The sequence below is a fragment of the Rhinolophus hipposideros genome (genome assembly GCF_964194185.1).
Source record: "Rhinolophus hipposideros genome assembly, chromosome: 13".
NCBI classification, from domain to species: domain Eukaryota; kingdom Metazoa; phylum Chordata; class Mammalia; order Chiroptera; family Rhinolophidae; genus Rhinolophus; species Rhinolophus hipposideros.
In genome coordinates, this window is record NC_138059.1 from 73,588,806 (window position 1) to 73,613,972 (window position 25,167).

General features: G+C 45.6%; 1 protein-coding gene and 1 long non-coding RNA gene across 3 annotated transcripts; one reads left to right on the forward strand and one right to left on the reverse strand.

Annotated features, from left to right (window-relative positions):
* Positions 1-1,625: 1,625 nt before the first annotated feature.
* On the reverse strand, positions 1,626-11,133 carry LOC308507026. 2 transcript variants are annotated; one of them, XR_013994817.1, is made up of 4 exons: positions 10,619-11,133; positions 9,730-10,090; positions 8,276-8,442; positions 1,632-2,005 (listed from the first exon to the last, which is right to left on the reverse strand). It is a non-coding gene; the product is annotated as an uncharacterized lncRNA (long non-coding RNA). The 2 variants fall into 2 exon arrangements; XR_013994816.1 differs by lacking the exon at positions 10,619-11,133 and having other exon boundaries at positions 1,626-2,005; positions 9,730-10,197.
* Positions 10,129-19,916, forward strand: CA3 (carbonic anhydrase 3). The gene is made up of 7 exons (XM_081071250.1): positions 10,129-10,495; positions 11,173-11,370; positions 13,512-13,630; positions 15,225-15,317; positions 16,320-16,382; positions 17,458-17,613; positions 18,953-19,916. Exons 1-7 carry the CDS (start codon positions 10,462-10,464, stop codon positions 19,070-19,072), a joined length of 783 nt encoding a protein of 260 aa, XP_080927376.1. The 5' UTR covers positions 10,129-10,461; the 3' UTR covers positions 19,073-19,916.
* The last annotated feature ends 5,251 nt before the right edge of the window (positions 19,917-25,167 follow it).

Here is a 25,167-nt window from a genome sequence, read left to right on the forward strand (position 1 = left end):
CATGATTATATTTATGTGTGAAACTGAGCATAACAAGATTGAGTGGTAAACATGTTCACCAAAACACCTTCTGATCATCACCGAAGAGGAAACAAGTCCAAGGAAGAGAGGACAAAAGCAGAGCTCAAGAGCAATGCTGTGAGAGGTCCGACTGGGTGCTGGGCTAAGACCCTCTGCGAGGGGCAAGCCACCACACTCTGGGACTCTCCAAAGTTCTTCCTTGCAAGACCAGCTCGCCTCAGACCTGTCGGGGGCCCAGTCGCCTCTCCCGGACCAGGGACCTTCTCCACCCCGACTGCCTGTGGGACTTGGTTTGTTATTAAATTCTATTCTGTATGTATGACCTTCTGTGCTGACCAGAGCATTGGCCTCTGGAGGGACATTGGCTCCCAAATAAAGCTGTGTTACTCACTCTATCTGCACCTGTGTTCCGGGACTTTGTTCCCCACTCATGTCACAAGTACCATGCAGGGATGTACAGCCCTGCCGAGGGGTTAATGAATGGCCCCTTGACTCTCAGGTAGAGACTGAAATATAGTGACTGTCCTTTCAGGCGCTCGCGACAGAAGGTGAGTCAGGTGTTTCTCATGAGCTTCACACTCCCTGACACCTTGCCATCGCCCTGAAGTAAAAGACTAGCTCTTCACGGTGACCACCCTGGCCCTTACCTGGCTTGGCCTCCGACATCCTCTCCAACCACCCCATCCCCACACCCCCCTGGGTTACTTACCCTCCACAGTGTTCTTGGATGTCCCTCCACCTCAAATGCTCTTTCTTGAGTTCTTCCCATGGTTACCACCCTTCCCTGCTTTAGTTTTCTTATTTTACCTTCTCAGGAAACTCTTCCATAACTCTTCTACCTAAAGATCCTGTTTTCCAGCCTCTCCAGGGGATCATTCCCTGTCGGACACAGTGGTCATTATTCATCGGTTTCCTTGTATGTCCCTCATACCACTCACCAGGATGTGAGCACAATGGGGAGACTGTCCCTTTTCCCTTAACGCCCCTCCAGAGCTGAGAACCGTGCTCCACACCCAAAAGGCATTGGATGCCGGTATTGAATGCATGAACAAGTGCTCTTCTTTCAACTACATCCTGCAGATGGGTTTTCATGAACTATAATTGCATTTGGAAATCGTTGGATTTGGTGTGTCAAATGTAGTCATAGGAGCTTCAGAAGTCAGATTACTGTGATCAGCAGTCAAGTGTATGAGAGTCTAGAGAACAGCGTGGAACCATCATTGAACAAAATAAGTATGCTTCTGCACTGCAATGACTTAAAAATTATGAAATGGAATGTAGTGATCTCAGAAATATCTGTCTGTTGGTTGGCAAAGAAACCATTTCTGAGAGAGAGCATTTGCGCTAAGATTAGTGACATGTTGTTTATATCTGCAGTGAAGTCTAAATCGAAGATAAATGCTAAAGTCAAAGTATGTTAAATGTATGGAAATTTTTTGATAATTCATATATTTCATGCAAGTCAATAATTATATATCTGGATTTTCAATTATATATCTGGAAGTCAATAATTATATATCTGGATTTTCAAAATTACTTTATGTTTGTTCAAAGAACAATAATTCTTTATAGGGAAAGTAATAATGAACCCCTCTTTCCAGTGTACCACTGCTGAAGAAAGAGCATTCTTTATTTCCTTAAATAATGTACCTTAAAAATCATCCGCATCAATTTTAGTAGGACAACATTCTGGCAATACGAAGGGTGAAGAAATGGTTATTCCTGAATCAGCACGAATGGACGCACTTTGTAAACTCAGTTTGGGGCACGTGCCAATTCTTAATTACAGCCAGGGGACATCTGTGCTCTGTCATCGCCCCAACCCAGACCCGGCGGTGCTGCTGGTTGCCCTCTGAGCCCTGACCCCTGAATAACGATGCCCAATACGCCTCTTCTCAATCAAGTATCAATCTGGGAGGTTTGTGACTGAGGCCATGGATGAAGAGATCTGACCAGCTGTTCCTCTCACGCTCGGTTCTGACCCCTGTGGGAAGAAAAGAATACCTTAGAAAAGGAATTGTGCGTCCGAACACCATGCTTGCCAAATGCACAATGAGCCCAGTTTGTTTTGGAAGAGCCGTGAGCATCACTCTGGCTGTGAGCGAGGTATTCCCGTGCCCTCGCTGCCCAGAACATGCAGCAAGGTCCGTCCATCTCTTCCGAATGGACACTTCTCTGTGTGAATTGTGTGTCTTTTCTATGCCTCCTCGGGACTTTCGGAAAAGAAGAACATCTTCAAACTCAATAGTAAGGGATGACTACTGTGCGTGAAACTGAAAACCCCAAATCTGGTCCGAATGGCCACCCTTGAGGATTCACCGCTGCCAGGACCAAGGGATAAACTGTCAGTAGAACACGGCAGTGTAATGAGAGTTTAGCTGGGGAGGTACAGGACACATCTGCCCCCAGAAGGAACAGGACTCCCTGGACTCTCTGGTCATGTGATTCCCCCACCTGACCCACTGTTTTCCCGCTGGTTCTTGTCTGTCTTTATGTATCATCAAGTCTAGATTCAACCTTCCTTGGCCCTGAAGTGTGGATGTGCTTTCCAATTTTTCCATGTTGTTGACAGTCATAAATATTAACGAACAATGACCAGGCTCTCTGGTCTAAACAGTGAGATCTGAAATGCTTTCAGGGGCCTGAGAAAGAAGCGTTGGCTCTCCCCTACATGGCAATTCACGTCTACATGTCCTACAAGTACTTCTCGTCCACTTATATGAAGTAATATTTTAAGTTTAAAATACACTGGATCTTCCAAAAGACTTTGTATGAGTGTTGAGTATAAATTCCTTCAAGTCTTTTGAATTCCCACGATACTTTGATACTTCTGCTGTGTGAAGAAAAATGCATTTTACTCCAGCTAATTCTGGTATGGAACTGTAACTCTGGAAGTTCCACTTCTAGATACACACTGCGGTGGCTGCAGGGAAACATTCATTTGAGCATGTAACAAAACATATTTGTTCTAGAAGTCAATACTTAACGTTGGTCTCGTTCAACACTTTAAGTTCTACGGGGTTCTGTATGATCAATCTTCATATTCCATTTGGCTTTTCAAGGTCACAGAGAGAGAGAATGCTATACTTATTTCTTGGGGAGATGGTGAGCTGGCATTTCAGAGATGGTATATTAAAATTTTTATCGTGACGATTCCTCTAGCTAAGCAAGGTACATAGATGGCTCAGGGAAATCCCTAACTAGCGCAGGTACTCTCTCTCTCCCAGTGGTATTCCCTCTTCCTGATTTTATGTTTCCTGCAGAGCAGGGTGAATTAGAACCACCCTGCAGACCAGGTAGTTTACCAGTGTTGTGCTTTTCTTTACAGGGATCATTGTCAGCTAAGGAAATTTCTGGCTTGAGAAAATTGACTTCAAAATCTCATACTAGTTTTAAGTGATTTAAATACCAAAGATCAAACTATATGCCACGGATTTCAGTTAACTGTCATTTATAAGATAAATTAATATTATAGAACAGTAAATAATTAATACCCCCCCCCAAACATTCTAAATCAAGAGGATGTATTAGGTTGAATAAAACGAAGTGACACATAATGTTATAAAGCCACGTCTGAACAGAGATTACATTTTTTTACAATGACAAGATGTCCTTATCACTTAGAGGCAAAGTTGGAAGTGTCCAAATAACTTTTTCTAAAGACAACAGGTAAAAATTAGCCATATCTTGGTCTTTTGCTGGGAAGCAGGCTGAGAGATATTGATGGAATTTTGAAAAAGTGGTGCTTGAGGCTTTAATTGACAGCACTTGCTTTCTTAGTGGGAAACAAAAGAATAGTTTGTCCCAGGATAGATAGCACATACATTGGAGGAAATGAAGGTGTTACATAACATTTTATATGAAAAAAAGTTTTCCTTCTAAAATACTGAAAATTAGGACTAGGAAGAGGCTGGTAAAAGAGTACAGACTTTCATCTATAAGATGAGTAAGGTCTGAGGGTCTAATGTCTAACTATAGTTGACAACACTGCATTATACAATTGAAATTTGCTATGAGAGTACAACTTAAATGTCCTCTTACACACACAAAAGATAAATTTGTGAGGTGACAGGTGTGTTAATTAACTAGATGAGAACAATCCTTTCAAAATATATACGTATATCAAACCATCATGACGTAAGCCTTAAATAACTTATAATTTTATTTGTCAATTTTACCTCAATAAAGCTGAAAAATACTAAAAATTGTTCAATTATACCAACATAAAATATTTTAAGAATAAATTACTTAAACTTCATTATTTATTTAAAATACCAGGGATGTCAAAAATATATATACACATTTTAAGAGATGTTATTTATGCTCAAGCAGTAGTTCGCTGTAATCAGAAGTGTCTGGATGCTGGTGGGAACCACTTTGAGCACCTCTTGTCATTGCAGAAGTCAAACGTGACTTGTATTCATCTTCTGTTATTGGTATATATTGAATATTAGCATTTTAATAGATTTTTTCCTTTCTTAAAATACATTTTTTGGCACTCTCTGTATATTGATAAAACAGCTGTGTGGTGTATTTCAGTAATTCAAAAATATCTATTAGTCTTGATTATTAATTTTGGAAAAACAAGTACCTAATGATATTAAAAGTCTATAAAAATTCAAACAATGCAGATATTTTCCTGCTCTCTTATTCAGAAACTTCATGCAAAGTAATTTCCAATGTCTCTAAGAAGCCATCATTTTAGATTTCTCAGGTTTCGGCTTTGCAAAATAGCCCTTACAATCTTAAAAACGGCACTTTGAATTTTGTCCTGCACGAAAACTCCCCAGCTCTTAAGTATTTATTCAATTAAATATGTTAAGTGAGAATAATGACAGATGTGAAGTGCTAGTTTTTCAGTGCTTACACACGTATCACTTCCTTTGGTGCTAATAACTGAGTAAATTGTCCAGGGTGGTCATTACTATTCCAAGAAGTTACCTGACCAGCCTGGGGTAGTAATGCTTTTTACCAGAAGAAGTGGAGGTGAGATTTTTCGAGATGTGAGGTTGGTGTTTGATTGTTCCCAGGGAAGCAAAGTAATTTACATCACCCTGGAGAGAGTACGCCTCGAGCTCCCCACCGAAAAAATTAAAATAACACAAAAGAAAGTCAATGCAACATGGACAGTGGCTGGGCCTGGAATTCGAATGGCGGCAGGCAGGGCAAGAGCACAGGCTTACGAGAGAAGTGACCTTAAATATGAACGGATGTCTTTTCGGTGTGAAATCTTGCATGAACACTTGCTGCTCTGGCTACACAACTGTCGATATAAGAGTTTCACTTTGTGAGGTGCCCACAGTGGGCAGGACAGTTGGGTCAGAGGGACAGGCACAGAGGTGGGACAGGATGCATGGTTCTGGGGAGAGTGAAAGATCCTCTATGCCTGAAGCAGAGGGCGGGCGAGTTTGGAAGGAAAGGCTGGGATGGGCCTGGAAAGCAGGTAGGGCACCGTCTGAAGACCCCCGGATGCCATTGAGAGGAGCTTGAATATCACTTAACGACCCATTTATCAAATAATATACCAATGAAGTGTTCAGCCTGGTTGGAATGACATGACTTACAGTTCTTAGCACAGTTCATTTTGTTAGATTGCAAAAACGGCTTTTTGCATGTGATTGGTCACAGGTGGTGAAAGAGGTTTACTCGGACCCCCACGGTGGGCAGGGGGCAGCTGTGTGGGGGAGGGGAGGGTGGACGCCCTGGGTATCAGCATTATCATCCGCAGCAGAAGCTATGCTGTCTTCAGGTTAGCACCTGTGCTCTGAGGTATGCAGACAAGGCACTGTTTATGACCAACAAGGAGAAAGGATTTTTAGGGTAGGTGACTGCCCAGGGAGAAATTGGATAAGATGGACAAGGGCAGCGAAGGGTGCTAACTCTGCTGAGTGCCAAATACACTGGCCCGCAGTGGGTGAGTGCTTACTGTATTATCTCATTTAAGCCACACAGAACCCCGAAAGGCAGGCATTATTCTCTCTATTCCACAGAGGAGGTGTCTGAGGCCAAAGAAAAATTTAGGCCAATGGCCACCTCAATGCTATGAAATGGTGAAACAAAACGAACAACGCCACCTGTTAATTTTACAAGCAACTCCTCTCGTTAAGTTACTGCAGATGAGACTTGATTATCTAAATTTGATCCCGAGAAAAGGTATCCAGAGAGTTTAATTCATGGGTTGCCTTCCTTAACTATGTTCTGACTACATTTAAAAAAATAAAAGAAAGAATTTGTATTTGGAAGAAAAGAGTTTGAATTTATGAATCCTGATGACCAAGTCTTACTGCATAGATTGGGGGGGGTGGTCTCACCATTGTATCCATGCTCCCACTCTCAAACAAAATGACTCAGATCTGTGTATTTAGTGAGGGACACCTGTTGGGACCAGGCCTCAGGCTTCTGTCCTACAAATTTGCCACGAACAGAAGCCATAATTTAAGAACCCATCCAAGAGACTCAGCTGTCACCGATGTCACAAGAACTGGGCCTATCATGTTCATATGTAATGCGGTGAGCCAGGATTCTGGGCAATGTTTTTTGGGGGAGAAAAAAAAAAAAAAACATTGTCAAGGGAGAAGGTAATAATTATGTGATGTACGACCGTTAAACAGATTAATATAAAATTTTGATTCTCATATGCGAAATTTGATCTTTAGATTTATTAGATTTGATTAGACGTATTAAATTTGTTTGATTTAAAATTTCAATTTTTATCAATTTTGCTATTAATGATTGGGTTTTATTTTTACATTTATTCGTTTTGCGTGTCTATTCCAGAACTTGATCTATGAAAATAAAAATGTATAATAGTAGAAAATATATGTCGCTATAAAATATAAACTATTTAAACACAATTATGCAATTACTTCGAATCCTAATTTGTGCTTTGATCTCAGAGGTGAAGAAGTAGACAGTTTGTCACTTTTTTCCTGGTGTACTAGAGGCGCCAAATGATAAGGACTTGCAGAAGATTTGACTCAGTTACATTACCTGGCATCTTGCAAAATAAAATGCCAAATCAATAATAAAAATAGATTTAAATTATATCACCTTAGATCCTTGAAGTTTACAACTGTAGCATACAACCTAGTTGAAACTCCCACATTCCAACACACCCCCCAAATTCTGTTAACCCAAATTATTCTCCTGGGTTGCTCTGTTCATATTCTCTGCCTCTCTCTCTCTGCCCCCTTCCTCTATATGAGCACATTCATTTGGGGGGTAAAACCCTACAAATTGCTCAATCCGTCAACTTTTCAATAACAGCGTTGGGAGAAAAGCTGTGAGTATGCCAGGAGATCATTTCTAGTTAATCATTCCTAACTCGTTTATTTATCTCAGTGTGTACCTAACAGTTTTCTTTTTTAAGCCACTCCAGAAATCTGAGTCTTGAATACAGTTTAGAATTATCTCTTTGCTCTGTTGACAGGGACTTTGGAAATTTATAGACAAAGCTGCTTGAGTAAATCAATTAAGATGCAGATGATTAATTTGTGGTTTCTGAAAAATATATCCTGGTCTAAAGTGACTTGCTTTATAGAAATTGTCTTGAAAGTTCAATTTTGATTCACTTTCTTATGAGAAAGTACAATGGAAACGCCAATTACTTTTTCAAGGCCGCACACCTAAAACAATTCACTTTGCAAATGCTTATGTGAAATTATGTGCCGTTGTGAAGTCTTTAATTTATTGTTTATTCATTGTGCGCAGTTTTTTATTTTAATTAATGACAAATAACCCATTTTTATAAACTCCTTCTACACATAAACAGTAATAATATGAGGCATTACTAGATTGTTGGCCTTGCGTGGTATAAAGACTTTATTAAATAATTTATTTGTATTACTACTGTATCAAAACCATGAAATTTAGTTACCAATCTTCTCACCACACATTCCAGAAAAAGCAAGACGGTAGCAATTTAATGAATTGGAAGATTATCATTTGCTAGTGCAAATCATCATGCCCTCAGTAAGAAACAGAAAACGCCTTCCCTGACTACTTACTACCTGCACCGCGCACCATCACCGGACTTACTGATCCCACACTGACCTCTCCGAGCTCAGCGTGCAGCGGTATTTGCTGGCTGTGTTTGATGCAATTTTCCAAACTGTCTCAGTGCTTGATTCCACACTGCTATTGTGTGGATCAAATAATCCCTGCTCACAAAAATACCCCGGGGCCTGACTCGCAGGCGTCCAGCGTCTGAGTGTGGTCAGGCATTCCGCATGCCTTGGGGATGAGCTAGCCTTACCGTGATGAGAGAGTTCCTCTGCAAGGTCTGTCATCCCCAGATTCGGCGGAGCTGCACCAATAAGTCAGAGTAGGTAAGGACCCGCAGGCGGCAATCTCCTTCGAGACAGCACTGAAATGAGGTCTCACTTTCCTTGCTGTCTTCTTGAAACTGAGATGCTTACTGTCCTGGAACAAAGAAGACGTTTTACAAGGTACTCTTAGGGTACAAAGGGCGGCGCCGCTGACTTCCTCAGCGTGGGCCATAAGCAGCCGTGGAAAGGCACGTCTGTGGCACGACACGTGCAGGTAAAGGCACGTCTGTGACACATGCAGGTAAAGGCACATCTGTGACACATGCAGGTAAAGGCACGTCTGTGACACATGCAGGTAAAGGCACGTCTGTGGCATGACACGTGCAGGTAAAGGCACGTCTGTGGCACATGCAGGTAAAGGCACATCTGTGACACATGCAGGTAAAGGCACGTCTGTGACACATGCAGGTAAAGGCACGTCTGTGACACATGCAGGTAAAGGCACGTCTGTGGCATGACACGTGCAGGTAAAGGCACGTCTGTGGCACATGCAGGTAAAGGCACATCTGTGACACATGCAGGTAAAGGCACGTCTGTGACACATGCAGGTAAAGGCACGTCTGTGGCATGACACGTGCAGGTAAAGGCACGTCTGTGACACATGCAGGTAAAGGCACGTCTGTGGCATGACACGTGCAGGTAAAGGCACGTCTGTGGCACATGCAGGTAAAGGCACGTCTGTGACACGACACGTGCAGGTAAAGGCACGTCTGTGACACGACACGTGCAGGTAAAGGCACGTCTGTGACACATGCAGGTAAAGGCACGTCTGTGACACATGCAGGTAAAGGCACGTCTGTGGCATGACACGTGCAGGTAAAGGCACATCTGTGACACATGCAGGTAAAGGCACGTCTGTGACACATGCAGGTAAAGGCACGTCTGTGACACATGCAGGTAAAGGCACGTCTGTGGCATGACACGTGCAGGTAAAGGCACGTCTGTGGCACATGCAGGTAAAGGCACGTCTGTGACACGACACGTGCAGGTAAAGGCACGTCTGTGACACGACACGTGCAGGTAAAGGCACGTCTGTGACACATGCAGGTAAAGGCACGTCTGTGACACATGCAGGTAAAGGCACGTCTGTGGCACATGCAGGTAAAGGCACGTCTGTGGCACGACACGTGCAGGTAAAGGCACGTCTGTGGCACATGCAGGTAAAGGCACGTCTGTGGCACATGCAGGTAAAGGCACGTCTGTGGCACGACACGTGCAGGCGGCACACGCCAGCCCTCCTTCGCCTGGTTCACCCTCATGTTATAAAACAACTCGGGAGAGGGAGGAAAACTAAACCAACTCTGGGAAGCTGCTCTTCCCCGTGTCCCAGTCTTTCAGTGTCTCGGAGAGTGAGGTCATGCGTTTTAAACGACACACTCACGTTATGGTCACGCCTTTCAACAGTGCAAAGCAGTGTGGCCTTTTGGTGAGCAGAGGTGCAGCTGGGCGAGCGAGGCGCTCACTGCGCTCCACGCCCGGGGACCCGCAGGCTCCGTGGGACCCGGTCCTGGCCAAAGGGACCCTGGGGTCTGGGCCGGGACGCCTCCGGGCGGCTCTCAGGCTGCAAGGACACGGCGTTGGGGACCTGCCCTCCGGGCCCTGCCCCCCCTCCGTGGCTTCCAGAACTTGACAGTTGCGTGCAGGGAGCAGCGAGGTCCTGCAGCCGGCCTCACCCCTCCCCCGGCCGCGGAGCGCAGTGAGCTCGCCCAGGTGGCGGCTGAGCGTGACCGCGACACCGGCCCCTGCAAACACATAAAATACAACAATGCACGGAGGGGGCAGGGGCCACTGGGCGAAAGGCGCCGCGCTTCTGCCCAGCGTACCGCGGGTTGGACAGCCCCGCAGCTCCAGGGGCCGGGACCCGAGGGCGGGGTGGGGGGCCTCCGCCCACCCCCCCCCCCCCCCCCCCCGCCCCGGACAGCTGTCCAGCTCTTGGAATTCGTCGGCTCCCCTCGGCCCGCCTCCCGAGCAGCACCCCAAGCCAGCTTAGCCCCCCGCCCCCTCGCTGACCCAATAAGGCCATGCAGGGTGTGGGGGGACCTCCATAAAAGACAGGGCTCGGGGACTCTGCGCGCACAGCTGGCGGGAGCCACCGCGGACCCAGGCGACGACCATGGCCAAGGAGTGGGGCTACGCCAGCCACAATGGTGAGTCCCTGCCCGCACCGCACCGCGGACGTGCGTGGGGCGGCGCCCCTGTCACCGCACAGCATGGGGGGCTGCAGGAAACGTGGGCTGGGGTCACGCGAAGAACCTTCTCTGAGCACTTACCAAGTGCCCCACGCGGCGGACCCCTTCCCTTCATCCCATCTAGCTCTCCGTGGTAGGAGCTGTTATTACTTCCGTGGGGGGAAACAGGTTCAGAGAGGCTGGGTCAGCTGCCCAAGACGGCACAGCCTCTGACTGAGAAGTCAGACCAAGAGGTCCAGCGCCCATTGTCCCCAACTCCGGGACACTGGGCAGCCGCCCACCTCCCTGAGAGGACTGCTGCTGCTGCTAACCCGCGGGGAACGGGACGTGGGCGCCCCCTAAAAACCACCTGTGGTCAGTGCTTTTATTCCAGAAGATGGCATTGGTAAGACAGGTGATGAAGTCCATTTCCAAACGAAGCCTTGGAGGCTGTATTCTTAGCAAGAGGAGGGAAGTGCGCAGTTAAATAGTCCCCAGGTCCACTACTAAAACTACACGCAGGTCTCCCACGCTAAGCCTTGTATTGCCCAATCTGAAATCCAAGACCTTCCACAGTCACTGCCGGTTTAGTCAATTAGAAAGAGGGTTTGGGTTGTGCCACCAACTACACAAGCCCAGTCAACTTGATTTCCTAGGTCCTGACCACTGGCATGAGATTTACCCAATCGCCAAGGGAGACAACCAGTCACCCATCGAGCTGCACACCAAAGATATTAAGCACGACCCTTCCCTGCTGCCCTGGTCAGCGTCTTACGACCCTGGCTCTTGCAAGACCATCCTGAACAACGGGAAGACGTGCAGGGTTGTGTTTGATGATACTTTCGATCGGTCAAGTAAGTATGACCCTTAGGCAGAGCGTGTGGACTGGCAAAATGTGACTATGGCACCGTGGCAGAATGAGTGGGGAATGGGGAGACTTCATCTCTGAAAATGGAGACAGCATGTCACTTTGCTCTAGTTGTGAGAATTGTATTTGTGCACCCAAGAGGAATGCCCCCCCCCCTTGCCTTTGTCACTGTGCTGCTGCAACATGGCCCCGCGCCCAAGCTAGAAGTTGCAGTGCATTCCTGAAATGGAGCTGGCCAGGGAGGTGGTGGCAGTCAGTACAAGGGAGCATTCTCCAGGCTCTGATGGCCCTTATGCTTCTTGACCAGGATCTGGAGAGCAAGGCACCATTCCCAGGTTGCTCAGAGATTCTGTTCACATAGCAAAGGAACAAAGTGGGCAGTGTCTTCCCCTGGTGGGGCGGTGGGGGCAAGCCAGGGCAGAGAGTAGGGCCACCTTAGGAGTTACCAGGACTGGCCCCAAGACTGCCCGGGTGCTTCAGCAGGGTGTATCTGACCAATCCTTTTGGTGAGGGTTTTGAAGTATCTGACAATTTCTTCTTGGGTAATGATTTGTGAGTGTGTGTGAAAATGAAAAATCACGTTTTTAAAAATCTCTTTATTTCACCTACACTATTAAGCAAATCACTGAAATGAAAGAAGCCTAATTAGAAATGCTTTGTTTCCCTGAAAATAAGGTAAGAATCTTCCCACAATATGTTGGCCCGTGATGTACAGTAACACATCTTCATCTGACGACATGTGTGAAAAAGTTAAAATTATCCTTACTGATGTACATGAACGAATATCCTCAATGATATTGTCAGAAAGGGTAATAGAGTCATCACTCCTACCTGAAAGGAGGTTGGAAGTAAGAAATATCATAGAAATGTATGTTTTCTTAAACAATAATCTCGTGTTACTATCTGTGACTTTTTTCTCCCTTCTCCATTCAAATAAATCAAGGTTCGTTTAATAGAATAAACAAAATTAAACAGTATCTATGAGGTTAGACCACACGAAAATCCCATTTTCTTTTTGTAAGCAAAAACTGGTTGAGTGACAATTTCAGATGGTCCATCGAAATCAGTTGGACTCGTATGTCCAGGTAATAAATGTTCCTAGTGGTTGGACAGGAAAACGCCATAAATCAAACCAGTCCTTTGTACGTGATAAAGCTCGTCCGAGCCTGCTTGGCTTTTTAAGTGTATACTGCGGGTTTCAGGGTGCCACGTCAGCACCCATAGGTGGTCAGTCCTTTCCAGCATCTACCCACTGAATTCCATTTTCAGTTAGCTTACATTGCCGTATCTTGATTACAGGGTTTCTGCGTGGTTTCCAATAGCCTTCAGAAAGTATTTGAGCCTCTAAATCACTCCCTCCCCAGGCTGAATGAAATTAAACCAAATTAAGTGACAGGGCTGAGGTATTTGGACAGCAAGCTCAAATTAATGCTTCTGGGAATGGCCTAGCTTAGCTGTCCGGAGTGATGGATTGCCTGGATGTTTCTGATGTCCCCATTCCGCCTCATTTGAACACACAGAGTCGAAATTAGATATGGACGAAAGCTCTTGCTTCTTGTAGAAAAGTATAATTGGAAGCAAGACGTGGAGAAAGAGCTCACGTTTGCTCAGTGATGGCCAGGCTGGGCACTGCGGTGATGACATTCAAATCCTTAATCTCATTTAATCCTCCCAGCCACCCTGAGAGGTTGGTATTACTGCCACCTTCATAAAGATGCAAAAACAGGTTCAGAGAAGTTTAGCAACCTGCCTGAGGACACACAGCTAGCCAGGGGTAGACCAGGAGCCTACATCTGTCACCTTCTCCCCACTGTAACCCACAACCGGCGCACACTTTGGCTGTCCACCTCCGTAGGGCCTCTGTTGTTTGCCTTTTATTCTCATGAATGTTCATTGGACATTTTAAAAATAATCAAAGGAGCAGACAAATAAGACAGAAGGGAGAAATCGCTTATTTTGAAACATCCCAAGACTTGGATTTGTGAGGGGGAGACCAGGGGACTTGGTGGGCCCAGCAGCCTGACCCATTTGCCCGTGGCCCCTGAGCTGTCAGGGCCCATATGTACATAAAGCAGGGCTCTGCAGAAGAGGCGTGAGTTCATGCTGACCTCCTTCTCTGAATCGCAGTGCTGAGGGGGGGCCCTCTCACTGGACCCTACCGGCTCCGCCAGTTTCATCTTCACTGGGGCTCCTCGGATGACCACGGCTCCGAGCACACAGTGGATGGAGTCAAGTATGCTGCCGAGGTAGGAGGAGGCATGGCTGTCGCCTGCCCTGGACCTTGCCCAGTGAAAACAGAGCTCCTAAGGCCATGTCCGCCGCTTTTGCTGCAAGCCTGCATTTGGGACAAGAGCTGTAGTCTGTTCAGCCTAAGCCGAAGCTGCTGAACATTCGCGCGTGGGTAGGGCAGGTAGCACCACGTGCAAAGACTCAAAGGTGATTTTACGAAACTGGATAGCTGCTGAGTAGAAAAAAAGACCGTGCAGGACCGCTAACACTTATGCTCACCAGTGTTAACTCATGAGGTTACAGATGAGGAAACTGAGGCACAGAAAAGTTATCGAAAAGCCTCCCCAGCCGGTGAGAGCTAGACCTGGTCGGTGTTCTGCCTTATGCAGACTCGGCTTCAGCGTGGTCGTCTTGCCCAGTGTGCTAAGCTGCCTCTTTTGTAAGAAAGTAGTGCTTTTAAAAGAGCATTCAGGAATTCTGGTTGTGCCCCTGTTCTCGTCTCTTCATGAAGGCTGTTCGCATGTACAGGTTTGATTATACACACATAGGTATTTATACACAAACATAGATACACACAAAACTTACTATGAGCGAAAGCTACTCTTTGTCTAACCCATTAAAAAGAGACAGAGAGAAAAAACATGACCTATATGTAGCTCAGACCAAGGCCCCCGTTTACAAGGAAATGACACGAGCCTCCTGAAGGTTCTGTCCACAAAGCCTAGTCCAGAAGTGGTGACAGATGTCCTGGGGGAAGGTAGGCCATCTTTCCTGCCCCGCTCTTTCCCCAGGGTCAACATAGGGGCTGGGGCAGGAACCTGAAGGCACTGTGAATGCTCTTAGGCAGCTTAATTGTTGGCTCAACTAACTCTGGGGACCAGCCCGTTTCTGCACAGCCTACCTGGAGAGCCCGGGGCAGGGCACGCTGGCAGTCTGAGTACCTCTAGATATCTTCCCAGCCATGGGAACAGTTTAGGGTATTTTTTACAGGTGGCAAGGCTTGCTGTTTGGCCTCTGCGCATGGGGTTCTCTCACACTTTTGACCTTGCGTAAAATAGTTTTAACTGCTGTGACCGACTGTATCCTGTTGCCATTCTATGTAACTCAATGAGGAAACGTTTGACTGGTTTCACTGGTGCCTAGGTTTTCAATTAAGATAAGGTTACCACTGGCTGCTGAAAGGAGGGAGATAGAAAATGTTCGAGGATTTCCCCCCTTGTTCCTCCCCTACGTCCCAATTAATTGTGACTTTAGGATGTTTGTAGATTCCTGTTTATAGCTCTGTTTCATTGTTTGGTTTGGTCAGAAAGAGGAGTAATGTCATGCAAAACGAAAACACATCTTTTGAATTGGTTTAACAAAAAGTTCGATTTTTATTCATTGTTTATTAAAGTTCTAAATCCACTTACCGTGATTTTATACTCGTTTTATCTGAATTATTAAAAATTTCACCCAAGTCTCGCATGTTACTGTTTAGAACTCTGTCTACTTGTATGAGAGTCCTCAGGCACCTTAATCTGTACAATTAATGGTTGGGTCTATTATGAATAATTTGATAGTTGTTCCCTCATGCTAGGAATTTACCCCGTAACCTGTATCCTATGTTTTCAGCTGCACTTGGTTCACTGGAACCCAAAGTACAACACCTTTGGAGAAGCTTTGAAGCAACCTGATGGGACTGCTGTGGTCGGCATTTTTCTGAAGGTGAGGTAAACACTGACTCTATTTTTTTCTTTCAACATTTACTTCTGTACCAACGCTTAGGACAGCATGTGTTTCACCCCCTCCTGTTGTTTAAAGGGGAGAAAGGAATGGATTTCATCATTCATTCAACCAATCAAGGTATTCCTGCTAAGATCAGCTCAAATGTTTTTGCCATACTCCAGGGCCCCTAGCACTTCTAACGTTTCTCAAGATGTGGAGACATATGTGAGTGTGTGGGTGGGTGGGGGCGGGGGGACAAGCGTCTCCGTAGGTGCTCATGGCAGTGGTGGTGACAGCACTGGCTGCGTTGGTCAGTATCCTTCCTCGCTATCCCCTTTCCATCGCACTGGAAACCAGAACACCCAGCCCTGGGAACCACCGTGATGCCCGGAGCCTGGCTACACACCCCACAGCTCCACCACACACACGGCCCCAGCTAAGGCAGCACCTGGAATGTGTGTGTTGTTGAGCCAGCCTTGGTTTAAAGAGGACTTAGTGTCATTAACACATGAATTTAGTGGTAACATAATCTAGATTTTAAGCCAGAGGTGAAAATCTAGCCTCTTTCTTTTTGAATGACATGATTTGTTTTATGTTCTTCATTCACTGGTCCTTCCCCATGCCTGAACACCGCACAGCGGGAAGCGGAGCGGGTCTGAGCGGAAAGACAGTGAGATTAGTTTTAGATGCATGGAGTCCATCCCAGCTCTAATGCTATAAAAAAATGTAGAATGACTTTGCAGAGAAGGTCAAGGACATAGAAGTAGACCAACATGTCATTTTGTGGTTTTGTACTTCAGAGGCCTGGAGTCCAAATTTAGTTCAGAAAATATATAGTCTAATTTGGGGTGGGAAATAAACTTAGGTTTTTGCTTCACACACGATTTTCTGGCAGATTTATAAACACGGGTTGCAGATGGATGGATCAAAATCACTTTTTAAGACAATGCTGAATTATGGAGAAGGAAAAAATATAATCATTGGTTTTCTATATTCTTACAGATAGGACGTGAGAAGGGTGAGTTCCAGCTGATCCTTGATGCACTGGACAAAATCAAGACGAAGGTAAAAAGATTCATTCTCCCTTGGAGAACAGAAAGCAGGGTCTGTCAATTTTTTCCTTTTAAATTTCAAGTATATTTCTTTCACTTGAAGTCTGTTACTAAGTTTGATGAACATGCTAAGCGTATGTATAAAATAATTATATTTGTATGGTTTATAGTTTTTAGAGCAATTTCACATATATCAGCTTACTTAATCCTCCTAATCAGTCTGTCAGATAATTACTTTCTCAAGGAAGTGGATGAGAAAGAAGTGGTCACCCCACAACACACACACACACAACATGCACACACACATCATGTGCACACACAACACGCACACCACACATCACACACCACACATCACACACATGTGCACACACATACAACATACCACATGCACACACAATCACATGCACACACCACACACCATGTGCACACATGCACACACACATAACACATGCACACATACACATCTCACAGGCCACATGTGCACACACATACAACACACCACATGGACATACTATCACATGCACATGCGTCACATGCAGACACAACACACACAATACAACACACACCACATGTACACACGCACATGACATGCACACACGTTTGGTTCCTGGTGTCGCCCTCTGACTCCCGGGCAGCATCTATATTTCTCATCTCTTCTAGTCAACAGACTCATCGTCATTGTGTGTGGGGCTGTTCTAGGCAAATGCTAGTCAGCTTCACCACCGGAGAAAGTAAGCACTCAGTGTTCAGTAAGGATGTGAGCCTGTTTTAATCGCTGAGAACCTAAGCATCAACTTGTACAAAATATTTGTGTTGCAGTTTAGATGTGAGTCTCCTTTTTGTTGAGAGGTGCTAGAAGTGTCCTTCTCGCGACAGTTAACAAGGAACACAGCATCCCAATGACAGGCCAGGTCACCTCAGACCAGGGCCCCTGCCCCCCTTATTTCTGAAAGGCGAGCCCTGTGTTTCACAGTTCCGTTTTCTCTGCGTGTGTGAATTCACTCTCACACGTGAGGTGGGGAGGGGCGGGGGAGGGCGGTTTGCTCGCTCCACGCACCTGCTCAGGCCCCTACCTGCGCGCTCTGCAGGGCAAGGAGGCGCCCTTCACAAACTTCGACCCGTCCTGCCTGTTCCCCGCCTGCCGTGACTACTGGACCTACCACGGCTCCTTCACCACGCCGCCCTGCGAGGAGTGCATCGTGTGGCTGCTGCTCAAGGAGCCCATCACCGTGAGCTCCGAGCAGGTGAGCGCACACTCACAGCCCGGCGGGCTCTGTACAGACAGAGGCTACTTGGAAGACCCATAGCTGCTGGACGGCTGCGCCCAGAACAGCGCTGCCTCAGTGGTGCCATAGTCGGCCCTGGTTAGCTACAGTCAGCCTGCTGCACTTTCCCAGACCCGGCTTCCCAAGGGGCCCAGGCTAGATGCAGGTCACTGAGGTGGGCTGGTGCTAAACAACGTCCGAGTTTGCGCTCTCGAAACACCGAGGCTTTGGATTCCTATGAGTTAGTCTGTTCCTTTGTAGGCCCCCAAATCCCAACACTGGTTAGGAGACTGGAGGGTAAGCACGGCCTGGGGGTGGGATTTACCATCCTTGTGAGGTGTACTCCGTGTCTCCAGTCTTACAGATGAGTAAATTGAGGCTCAGGAAAGGTAAGCAGTTTGCCCGGGATCACACAGCCGACTTCAGGCACCAACATTACACCTCACGCGGGGCTGGGCGCTTCCAATACCTCGGACCTCTCGCTGGGCCTCCCTTCTCACTGTTGCAAGTGTCCTTGCAACAGTCATGCAGGACACTTGTAGGGGCACTGGGAGAAGACGAGTGGGTAGGGACATGGAGAAGAACGGAGTAAAGCACGTGGACAAAACAAGCTCCCAGCCTCCACAGTGAATGTCTCACAGTCAAGTCAGTTTTCCAGCGTGTCCCTTATGGGGGACAGCAGCTTTTTTATTTCCGCCAGTTGTGCACTCACGCACCTATGGTCCTTTTAATCAAAAGAGCAGATTTAACCATCAGGTTCACGGAGCTACATACTTTGGAAGACGAATGAAATGCTCTTAAGGAGACAAGCTACAAACATTTTAATAGAGAAATAATAGCATCACTGATACGAATTTCCTCAATTCTTCCCCCTTAAGAAAAAGATCAGCTCTTAAAATTATAAATGGAGCATGACTTTCATTTCTTTCTGTGCTTTGAAGAAAAAATTGATTCCAAAAACATATCCAGTGAAGACCAACGAAGCGTAGTATTTGCAGTGATGCTGTCCTCCCCGTCTACACAAGGCATATACTCCAAACTGACCCCTCCCATGAAAGTCAGGGTTTCAGAATTCGGGAGGAAATGGCTTTGACCAAAGGGCATGGTGGCCCTGTATAAAATGAAGAAGTGTTCATACCTGAAGTAAAGGTCTATGTGTCTCAGGAACTGCTCACCAGACAACTCTGGGCTGAACGTTGCGGGCAGGGTTTACGGTCTGCTTATCTGTTTGAAAGGCCAGCGATTGCTAGCTCTGTTGTACGTGGCATGTGTCCTTTTGGTCCGACGTGTGCTGACGCCTGTCACTTGCCCCTGGCAGATGGCCAAGCTGCGCAGCCTCCTGTCCAGCGCCGAGAACGAGCCCCCGGTGCCCCTGGTGGGGAACTGGCGCCCGCCGCAGCCCATCAAGGGCAGGGTGGTGAGAGCCTCCTTCAAATGAGCCTTCCCTGGAAGAGAAGCCTGCCACTGGAGAGCTTGGTTCCTGGCCTCCTTTCGTGCTCCTAACTCCAAGTACATTTCAGTTTTCACATTGAGCAATGGATGAGAGATGCATTCACCAAGAAAGCCAGGTTACGGTTGACAAGATCCAATAGGAAAGCATTTGGCCTTTGTCATAACCATCTTTCCTATAAAAGTAGCATTTCTGGTAAGGTTTCAAAGAAGAAAAAACAGGGTGTAGACTAGTAAAGATATAGAAAATGGCTATTGGGCACCAGTTTTTTCTGTCATCTTAAATTTCACAGAAGTTATTTTACTGTTTTCATATTATGAGGTGTCCATCTTAAAGACACAATGAGTAATTCTATATGTAGGAGCAGAGGTGTATGTGACCGTACAGCGATTACACATAAGCAGATATTAAAATGACTGTGGACAGCAAGAATTGAGATGATGATGTGTTTTAACCCTTAAATAAAACCAATGATAGGTCCATCATTTATTAAAATTCTAGCGACTATAAAGGTGACCCGGTTTTGATTATTAGTGAAAGGAAAACACATTTGACCCACAGTTTTTTAAAAATTTCACCCAGTATTCTAATTTCTTCTTTGTAAAGATGGTTGACTTTATCCTAACATTTTTCTTTACCCGAAGGAGGGCCATTTATTTTTAATTTTACTACTTTTATTTCTGCATGCTTGTTACAATACAAACCGCCTCTGATATCTTGCTAATTTGAGGGTGGAACTAACGATTCCTAGAATACACAGGAGTGAATGACTGCACTTAAAATAAAGCAGTTGGAATGATCGTCAAAACTAATAAAGACATGAATGCAAAGAGTGGGGTGCTGATTTTCTGTTTGTTTTATGGAAAGGGGTTGAATGTGACAAGAAATCAAGTAAAACTAAGAATGGCAAATTTTGTAAGACTGTTTTTATAACTGGAGGGTAGTGGTAACGGACGCAGAATCTGAGTGGGATTGGAGGGTGCCCCCTCTCAGGGTGGCTACTCATACGTAAAGTGGTCAGTGAGCGCCTTCTGAGAAAGCTGCAGACAAGAAGGGGAATGTGTGGCCACAAACTGGAGAGTGTGGCCTGGTTCCCAGAGGCCTCAAAGCTGGTTTAGGATTTGGGGTTCACACTAGTACTCTGGGTGTTCCTGAGGGGCATGGAATCCAGTCAGACTGTAGCTTTCATGTCCTTATATTTTTAAATGTGCTTCTGGGTGACACTGGCCCCATACTGCAAAAGTCCATGCAGTTAGACTTTCAAAATACTGAATACTTAGCATTTAATATCTTTACACAGAAAGTCTCATTTTGCTCTTAGTGGCTTTGATACGTCTTTCATTGCCTCACTGGCGAATACGTTGACTTACGTTAGAAAGTGGCAGCGGGACACTTGTTACCCTGAGGAATGAAAGTGGTATTGGGTCAGGAGAGTCCTGTGAGGCCGGAAGTCATGTGACCGAGTCCTGGGAGGCTAATGTAATTGAATAGATCACCACTTGGGTGAAGTCAAACCAGGTTGGTCAGTGCAAACTGGATGTGTTAATTAAATCCCTTGAAATTAGGAGGCGCTTTCATCAATTAGTGGCAATACGCAGCTGATTCTCTCAGGGTGTTTCTTTACTCATGCTTAGAGCACTGTGAAATGCACGCAGCATACACTGTTCTATGGGGAGAGACATGTGACAGTGCCACCTCAATGGTACTTGTTCAAAGTCAGACTCAACAAGGCTGGGCCTGTCGTAAGGGGAAGGGTCCAACGGGGAGTTATCTCCCTAGACCGTGAGCTCCATGGTCGGGACGAATCTGTATGCTGACATCTCCCATGGCTTAGTACTGTGCCTGGCACTTAACAAACACTCAATAAACAGTTGGTGACTCGATGATGAACCCAGGGCAAACATTCGTCATGAATAATGCATTACATGATCCAAGCTAGTGCTGGCTTTTGTCCACCTTATTTAGTTTAGAGCTCCTTGAATAATAATTTTTTCAGCTTCAGGTGGTAGCTTTCTAGAACATTATCCCCACGCCAACCCTTGTCCTGGACATCACGAGTGCTCGCAATTATCACCCAACTTAAAACTTCCTCCATCTTCCCCCTGGGCCAAAGTGCTGATTGAGTTATTCTACAGATTCACTAGAATATTTAAACCACACGTGTGTCCTTTTTCCTGGTCGTGCGCAGGCTTCCAAAACAATTGCATTTCAGGCAGACACAGCCCACGGAGGGGACATGGCTAGGAGCTGCTGGGGTGAAAATATGCAGGCATTGGGCCCCTTCTGTTCTTCGGGATATCACCATTACAGATATTTTACAATTTCAACATAGGGCAGAAACTAATTTGAATTAAAGTGTGTCATAAAATCCAGATGATGGTACCCCTAAAAGTCTATGATGGGCCATCATCATGTAGAATTTACTGGGTTTGGGCAGTGCTAGGTTTGCAGGGCACAACTATATTATAATGCCTTTTAATGGGGAGACAATATATTTATGAAATGGCAAATGAATGTTCAGGACCACTGATCCAAAATGTTTTATGTGCAATCAGTGAGTATTTATACAGATGAACGGGAAGTACTCTACATAGAACATGTAAGACTGCGGTTTCAGTGTCTATCTGTAATCACTTATGTAAGTAAATACAGTTGCAATTAACTACAAACAAGCTGGGACACAGGAGAAAAAAATCAGTATGTCTGTTATTCAAATAAGAATTGGCAAAAAAAAAAATTGGTCTAAAATAAGTATACATATGGTCCTTCAACCAAACCATTGAAGACCACACATAAATAAAATTAATTAGATGTTAGTTTCTCTTCTAATGTCTGATTGGAAATTAAAGAAGAATTCTGGACATGAGCAAAATATATGATTTTAGCAAAGGAAGAGTAAGTGAGAAAAAGTAAGAAACAAAGAATAACTGTGAATATCAGATTTTTTTAAATTTCAGATTCAATGTATGCAAATTAAATAATTTTTAAAAATAACTACCACTGAGGCAGCACTTAAAATGCTAATAAGAAGCAAAATTATATTCACATGTTCTTTTTCATTTAGGTCACTAGATGGCAGCACAACAATTACAAAAATGACTGAAAGAAAAAGCCATACTGTGTTTTATTCCTGTCTAGATGCAGAGCCATGAGGTTTAGTTTGTTGTTGTTTTTTTAAACCCTGGACACCCTATTTCCTCTTCTCAAATGTTTAATATTAACCATTAATGTCTATCTACAACGCAAAGATGATGAGGGATTAACACATAATTTTGAGAATTTGAATAGCCAAAAATGAGGCTGAGGGATTAAGGAATAGTAGATACAGAACTCAAACTTTAACAGATGAGTGTCATGTAGGGTCTCAGCTCCCGCTCCCCGCACAAGAACGCAGGACATGGTGAGGCCAAAAAGGAACACCCACGGAGCCATAGGTAGGGGAATCATACCACTATATTCTCGCTGGCGGCTGGTCAAGACACAAAAGGAGACAGCTGCCAGTACCCCAACAGGGGGTCTCCTGCACCCGTCTCGCTGGCTGCCAGGTGAGACACAGGAAGTAGAATCCACACAATCCACAAAGCGCCATCCAGGCTTGCTAACCCCACTTGCTGACCACAATCCGCTGTCCGCTTCACTGCCAACCAACCAACCCCCCCAACGTCGCCATGGCAGTTATACTAGTGGCTAATGGCTAACCAGCAACAGCTGAAGGCCACCCAGCCACAGAGGATGGCATCTGATTACAGCTGAAGGCCATCTGATAACCGAACCAGCACCTTTCGACGTGAGGCCGAGAACCTGGAAACTGCTCTCCTGGCTCTGTCCCCACAATGAGAAAGGAACATTCTACAGCCCTGTCCAGTCTCCAGAAGGCCTGGCTTGAGGTCAAACAACACTTGCTGGATATGTGGCCTCAGGCAAGCTTATTTCTCTGTGCCTCAGTTTCCTCACCTGTGAATATGAATGATGCAGTGCCTGCCCAGAGGGTTAAGTATCAAATGAGTTAATACATATAAACCTCTTAGATTAGTCACCCCAGCATCTTCTCAATAGAGGCTAACTATTATCTTCTGTAAATCAATTTTACATCAACCAAGAAAAATTCGAATGGCTTCTTCCATACCTAAAATCATGTTTCCTGCTTTATGTATCTATTAATAACACCATGAACCACAACTTACTAATAATGGGGTTACTGTAACGGGCTCCTCTAAAGGCTTCTTCTCTGTGCTTGGCAGCGAGGGAAATGGGATTTAAAATCAAGATGATAACTCCTGTCCCTTAAGAGGTGGCCACATCAGAAACTAGCACAGTACTAGAAGGGGTGTTGCAGGGGAAATGAGAGAATTTTCCTGAGGAAGAAAGGTTCTGCTCCAGAGCTCAGCATCTTACTGGGGGATGTGTACAATGAGCCAAAAGTCCAGAAAATCAACCAAAGATGAGAGGTGGGAGGACCAGTGTTCCCTCGGTTTTATTGACTCTCTAGTGCAGGCACGATAGAGTCTTGGAGTGCTGCACGCTGTGGAAAATCCATCTCAATCGTAAGTACAGTCTCCTGCCACGACATTAATTTGGGGCTTGTCTGCACATGTCACAAGGTCAGAATTCCGAAGGAGATGCTCATGTCAACTTGGGAGATGAGTTCATAAATTTGGGGGTGACTCAATCCCATTGTACAAAAGGAAATAAAAGAGGCGAGGCAGAAAATCTAGGATCAAGGGGATGACTCAAGAGCTAATGAACTGCTTTAGATTTAAAGGTGTTTAGTGGCAGCCACCTGATAACTTGACCAGGTAATGATCACAGGTAATCAGCAGGAGTGAGAAGAGTCTAACAGTGCAGTCACAGGGGACCAAGTGCACTGCAGTGGCATAAAATCCAGTGATTTAAAAGCTAATTTTAACCAGGTGAGACTCAACTGTGTGCAGTAAACAGAGAATCGGATTCTCCTTTGTATGCGTTTCAATCATCCCCAGCTAGAGGAGGGGCCTGGGAGCCCAAGGAAAATATTTTGGCCATTACATGTCTATTCACATATTCTCTGTTGCAACATGTCCATAGATTTCTATCATACTCATTCAACTTCTCTGAAATTTGAATGGTTCCAAACACACTTGTTCAGGGGAATTCATGCCCCCAAGGGCACTTAACTCACATGGAAGTCTATTACAAACGCAGTGTTTGAAAATGCTGTGTAACTGAGGCTCGTGGAATTTCCACTTCAGCCCCCAGGTGGGATTGGCTCAGCGGAGCACCCGAGTCAGTGGGGCATGTGGATGGGTCAGGACCCCCAAGAGAGGGTCTGGGGGACGGGGAGACTGTACAAACCAAGCAGAGTGGACAAAAGGCTGGCCATCCTAGGAAGAATGGAGAGCAAAGTAGGAAAAGCGCGGGTAGAAGGTTAGCCATAAAGGAGCTACTCTTCAGTGAGGAGACTGGGGCGGGTTCTTGCACTGCAAAGCCATTTTAGGAATAACATGAACACTTCAATTCTGTCTGTGATGTAACTGCCTGTGTGTATATGTTGTGTGTGTCATTCAGGGACTCGGCTCCCGCTCCCCGCACAAGAACACAGGCTATGGCTACGCCAAAAAGGAACACCCACAGAGCCATAGATAGGACAGTCATACTACTATAGTCTCCCTGGCGGCTGGGTTGGAGAAGTGGGAGCTACACGATCCTCAATCCACCATCTGCTTCTCTGCCATCCAACCAACACAGTCACAGCAGTTATATTAGTGGCTAATGGTTCACTGGTAACAGCTGATGGCCAACTAGTCACAGCTGATGGCCATCTACTACTACCTGAGCCATCACCTTTCCACGTGAGGCCGAGAGCCTGGAAAGTGCTCTTTGGGCCTCTGTCCCCCACAGTGTGTGTGTGTGTGTGTGTGTGTGTGTGTGTATGTGGGTGTGGGTGTGGGTGTGGGTGTGGGTGTGTGTTATAGGTAATTGGAGCCAGGAGGTTTTAGAAGGGTAAGAGCTTTACCTGTCTTGTTATACTGCTAAAGTCCTAGTACCTAACAGAGCATATAGAACCTAGTTGGTGCTCAAAAAGGGTTTGTTGAATGGAGGGAGGG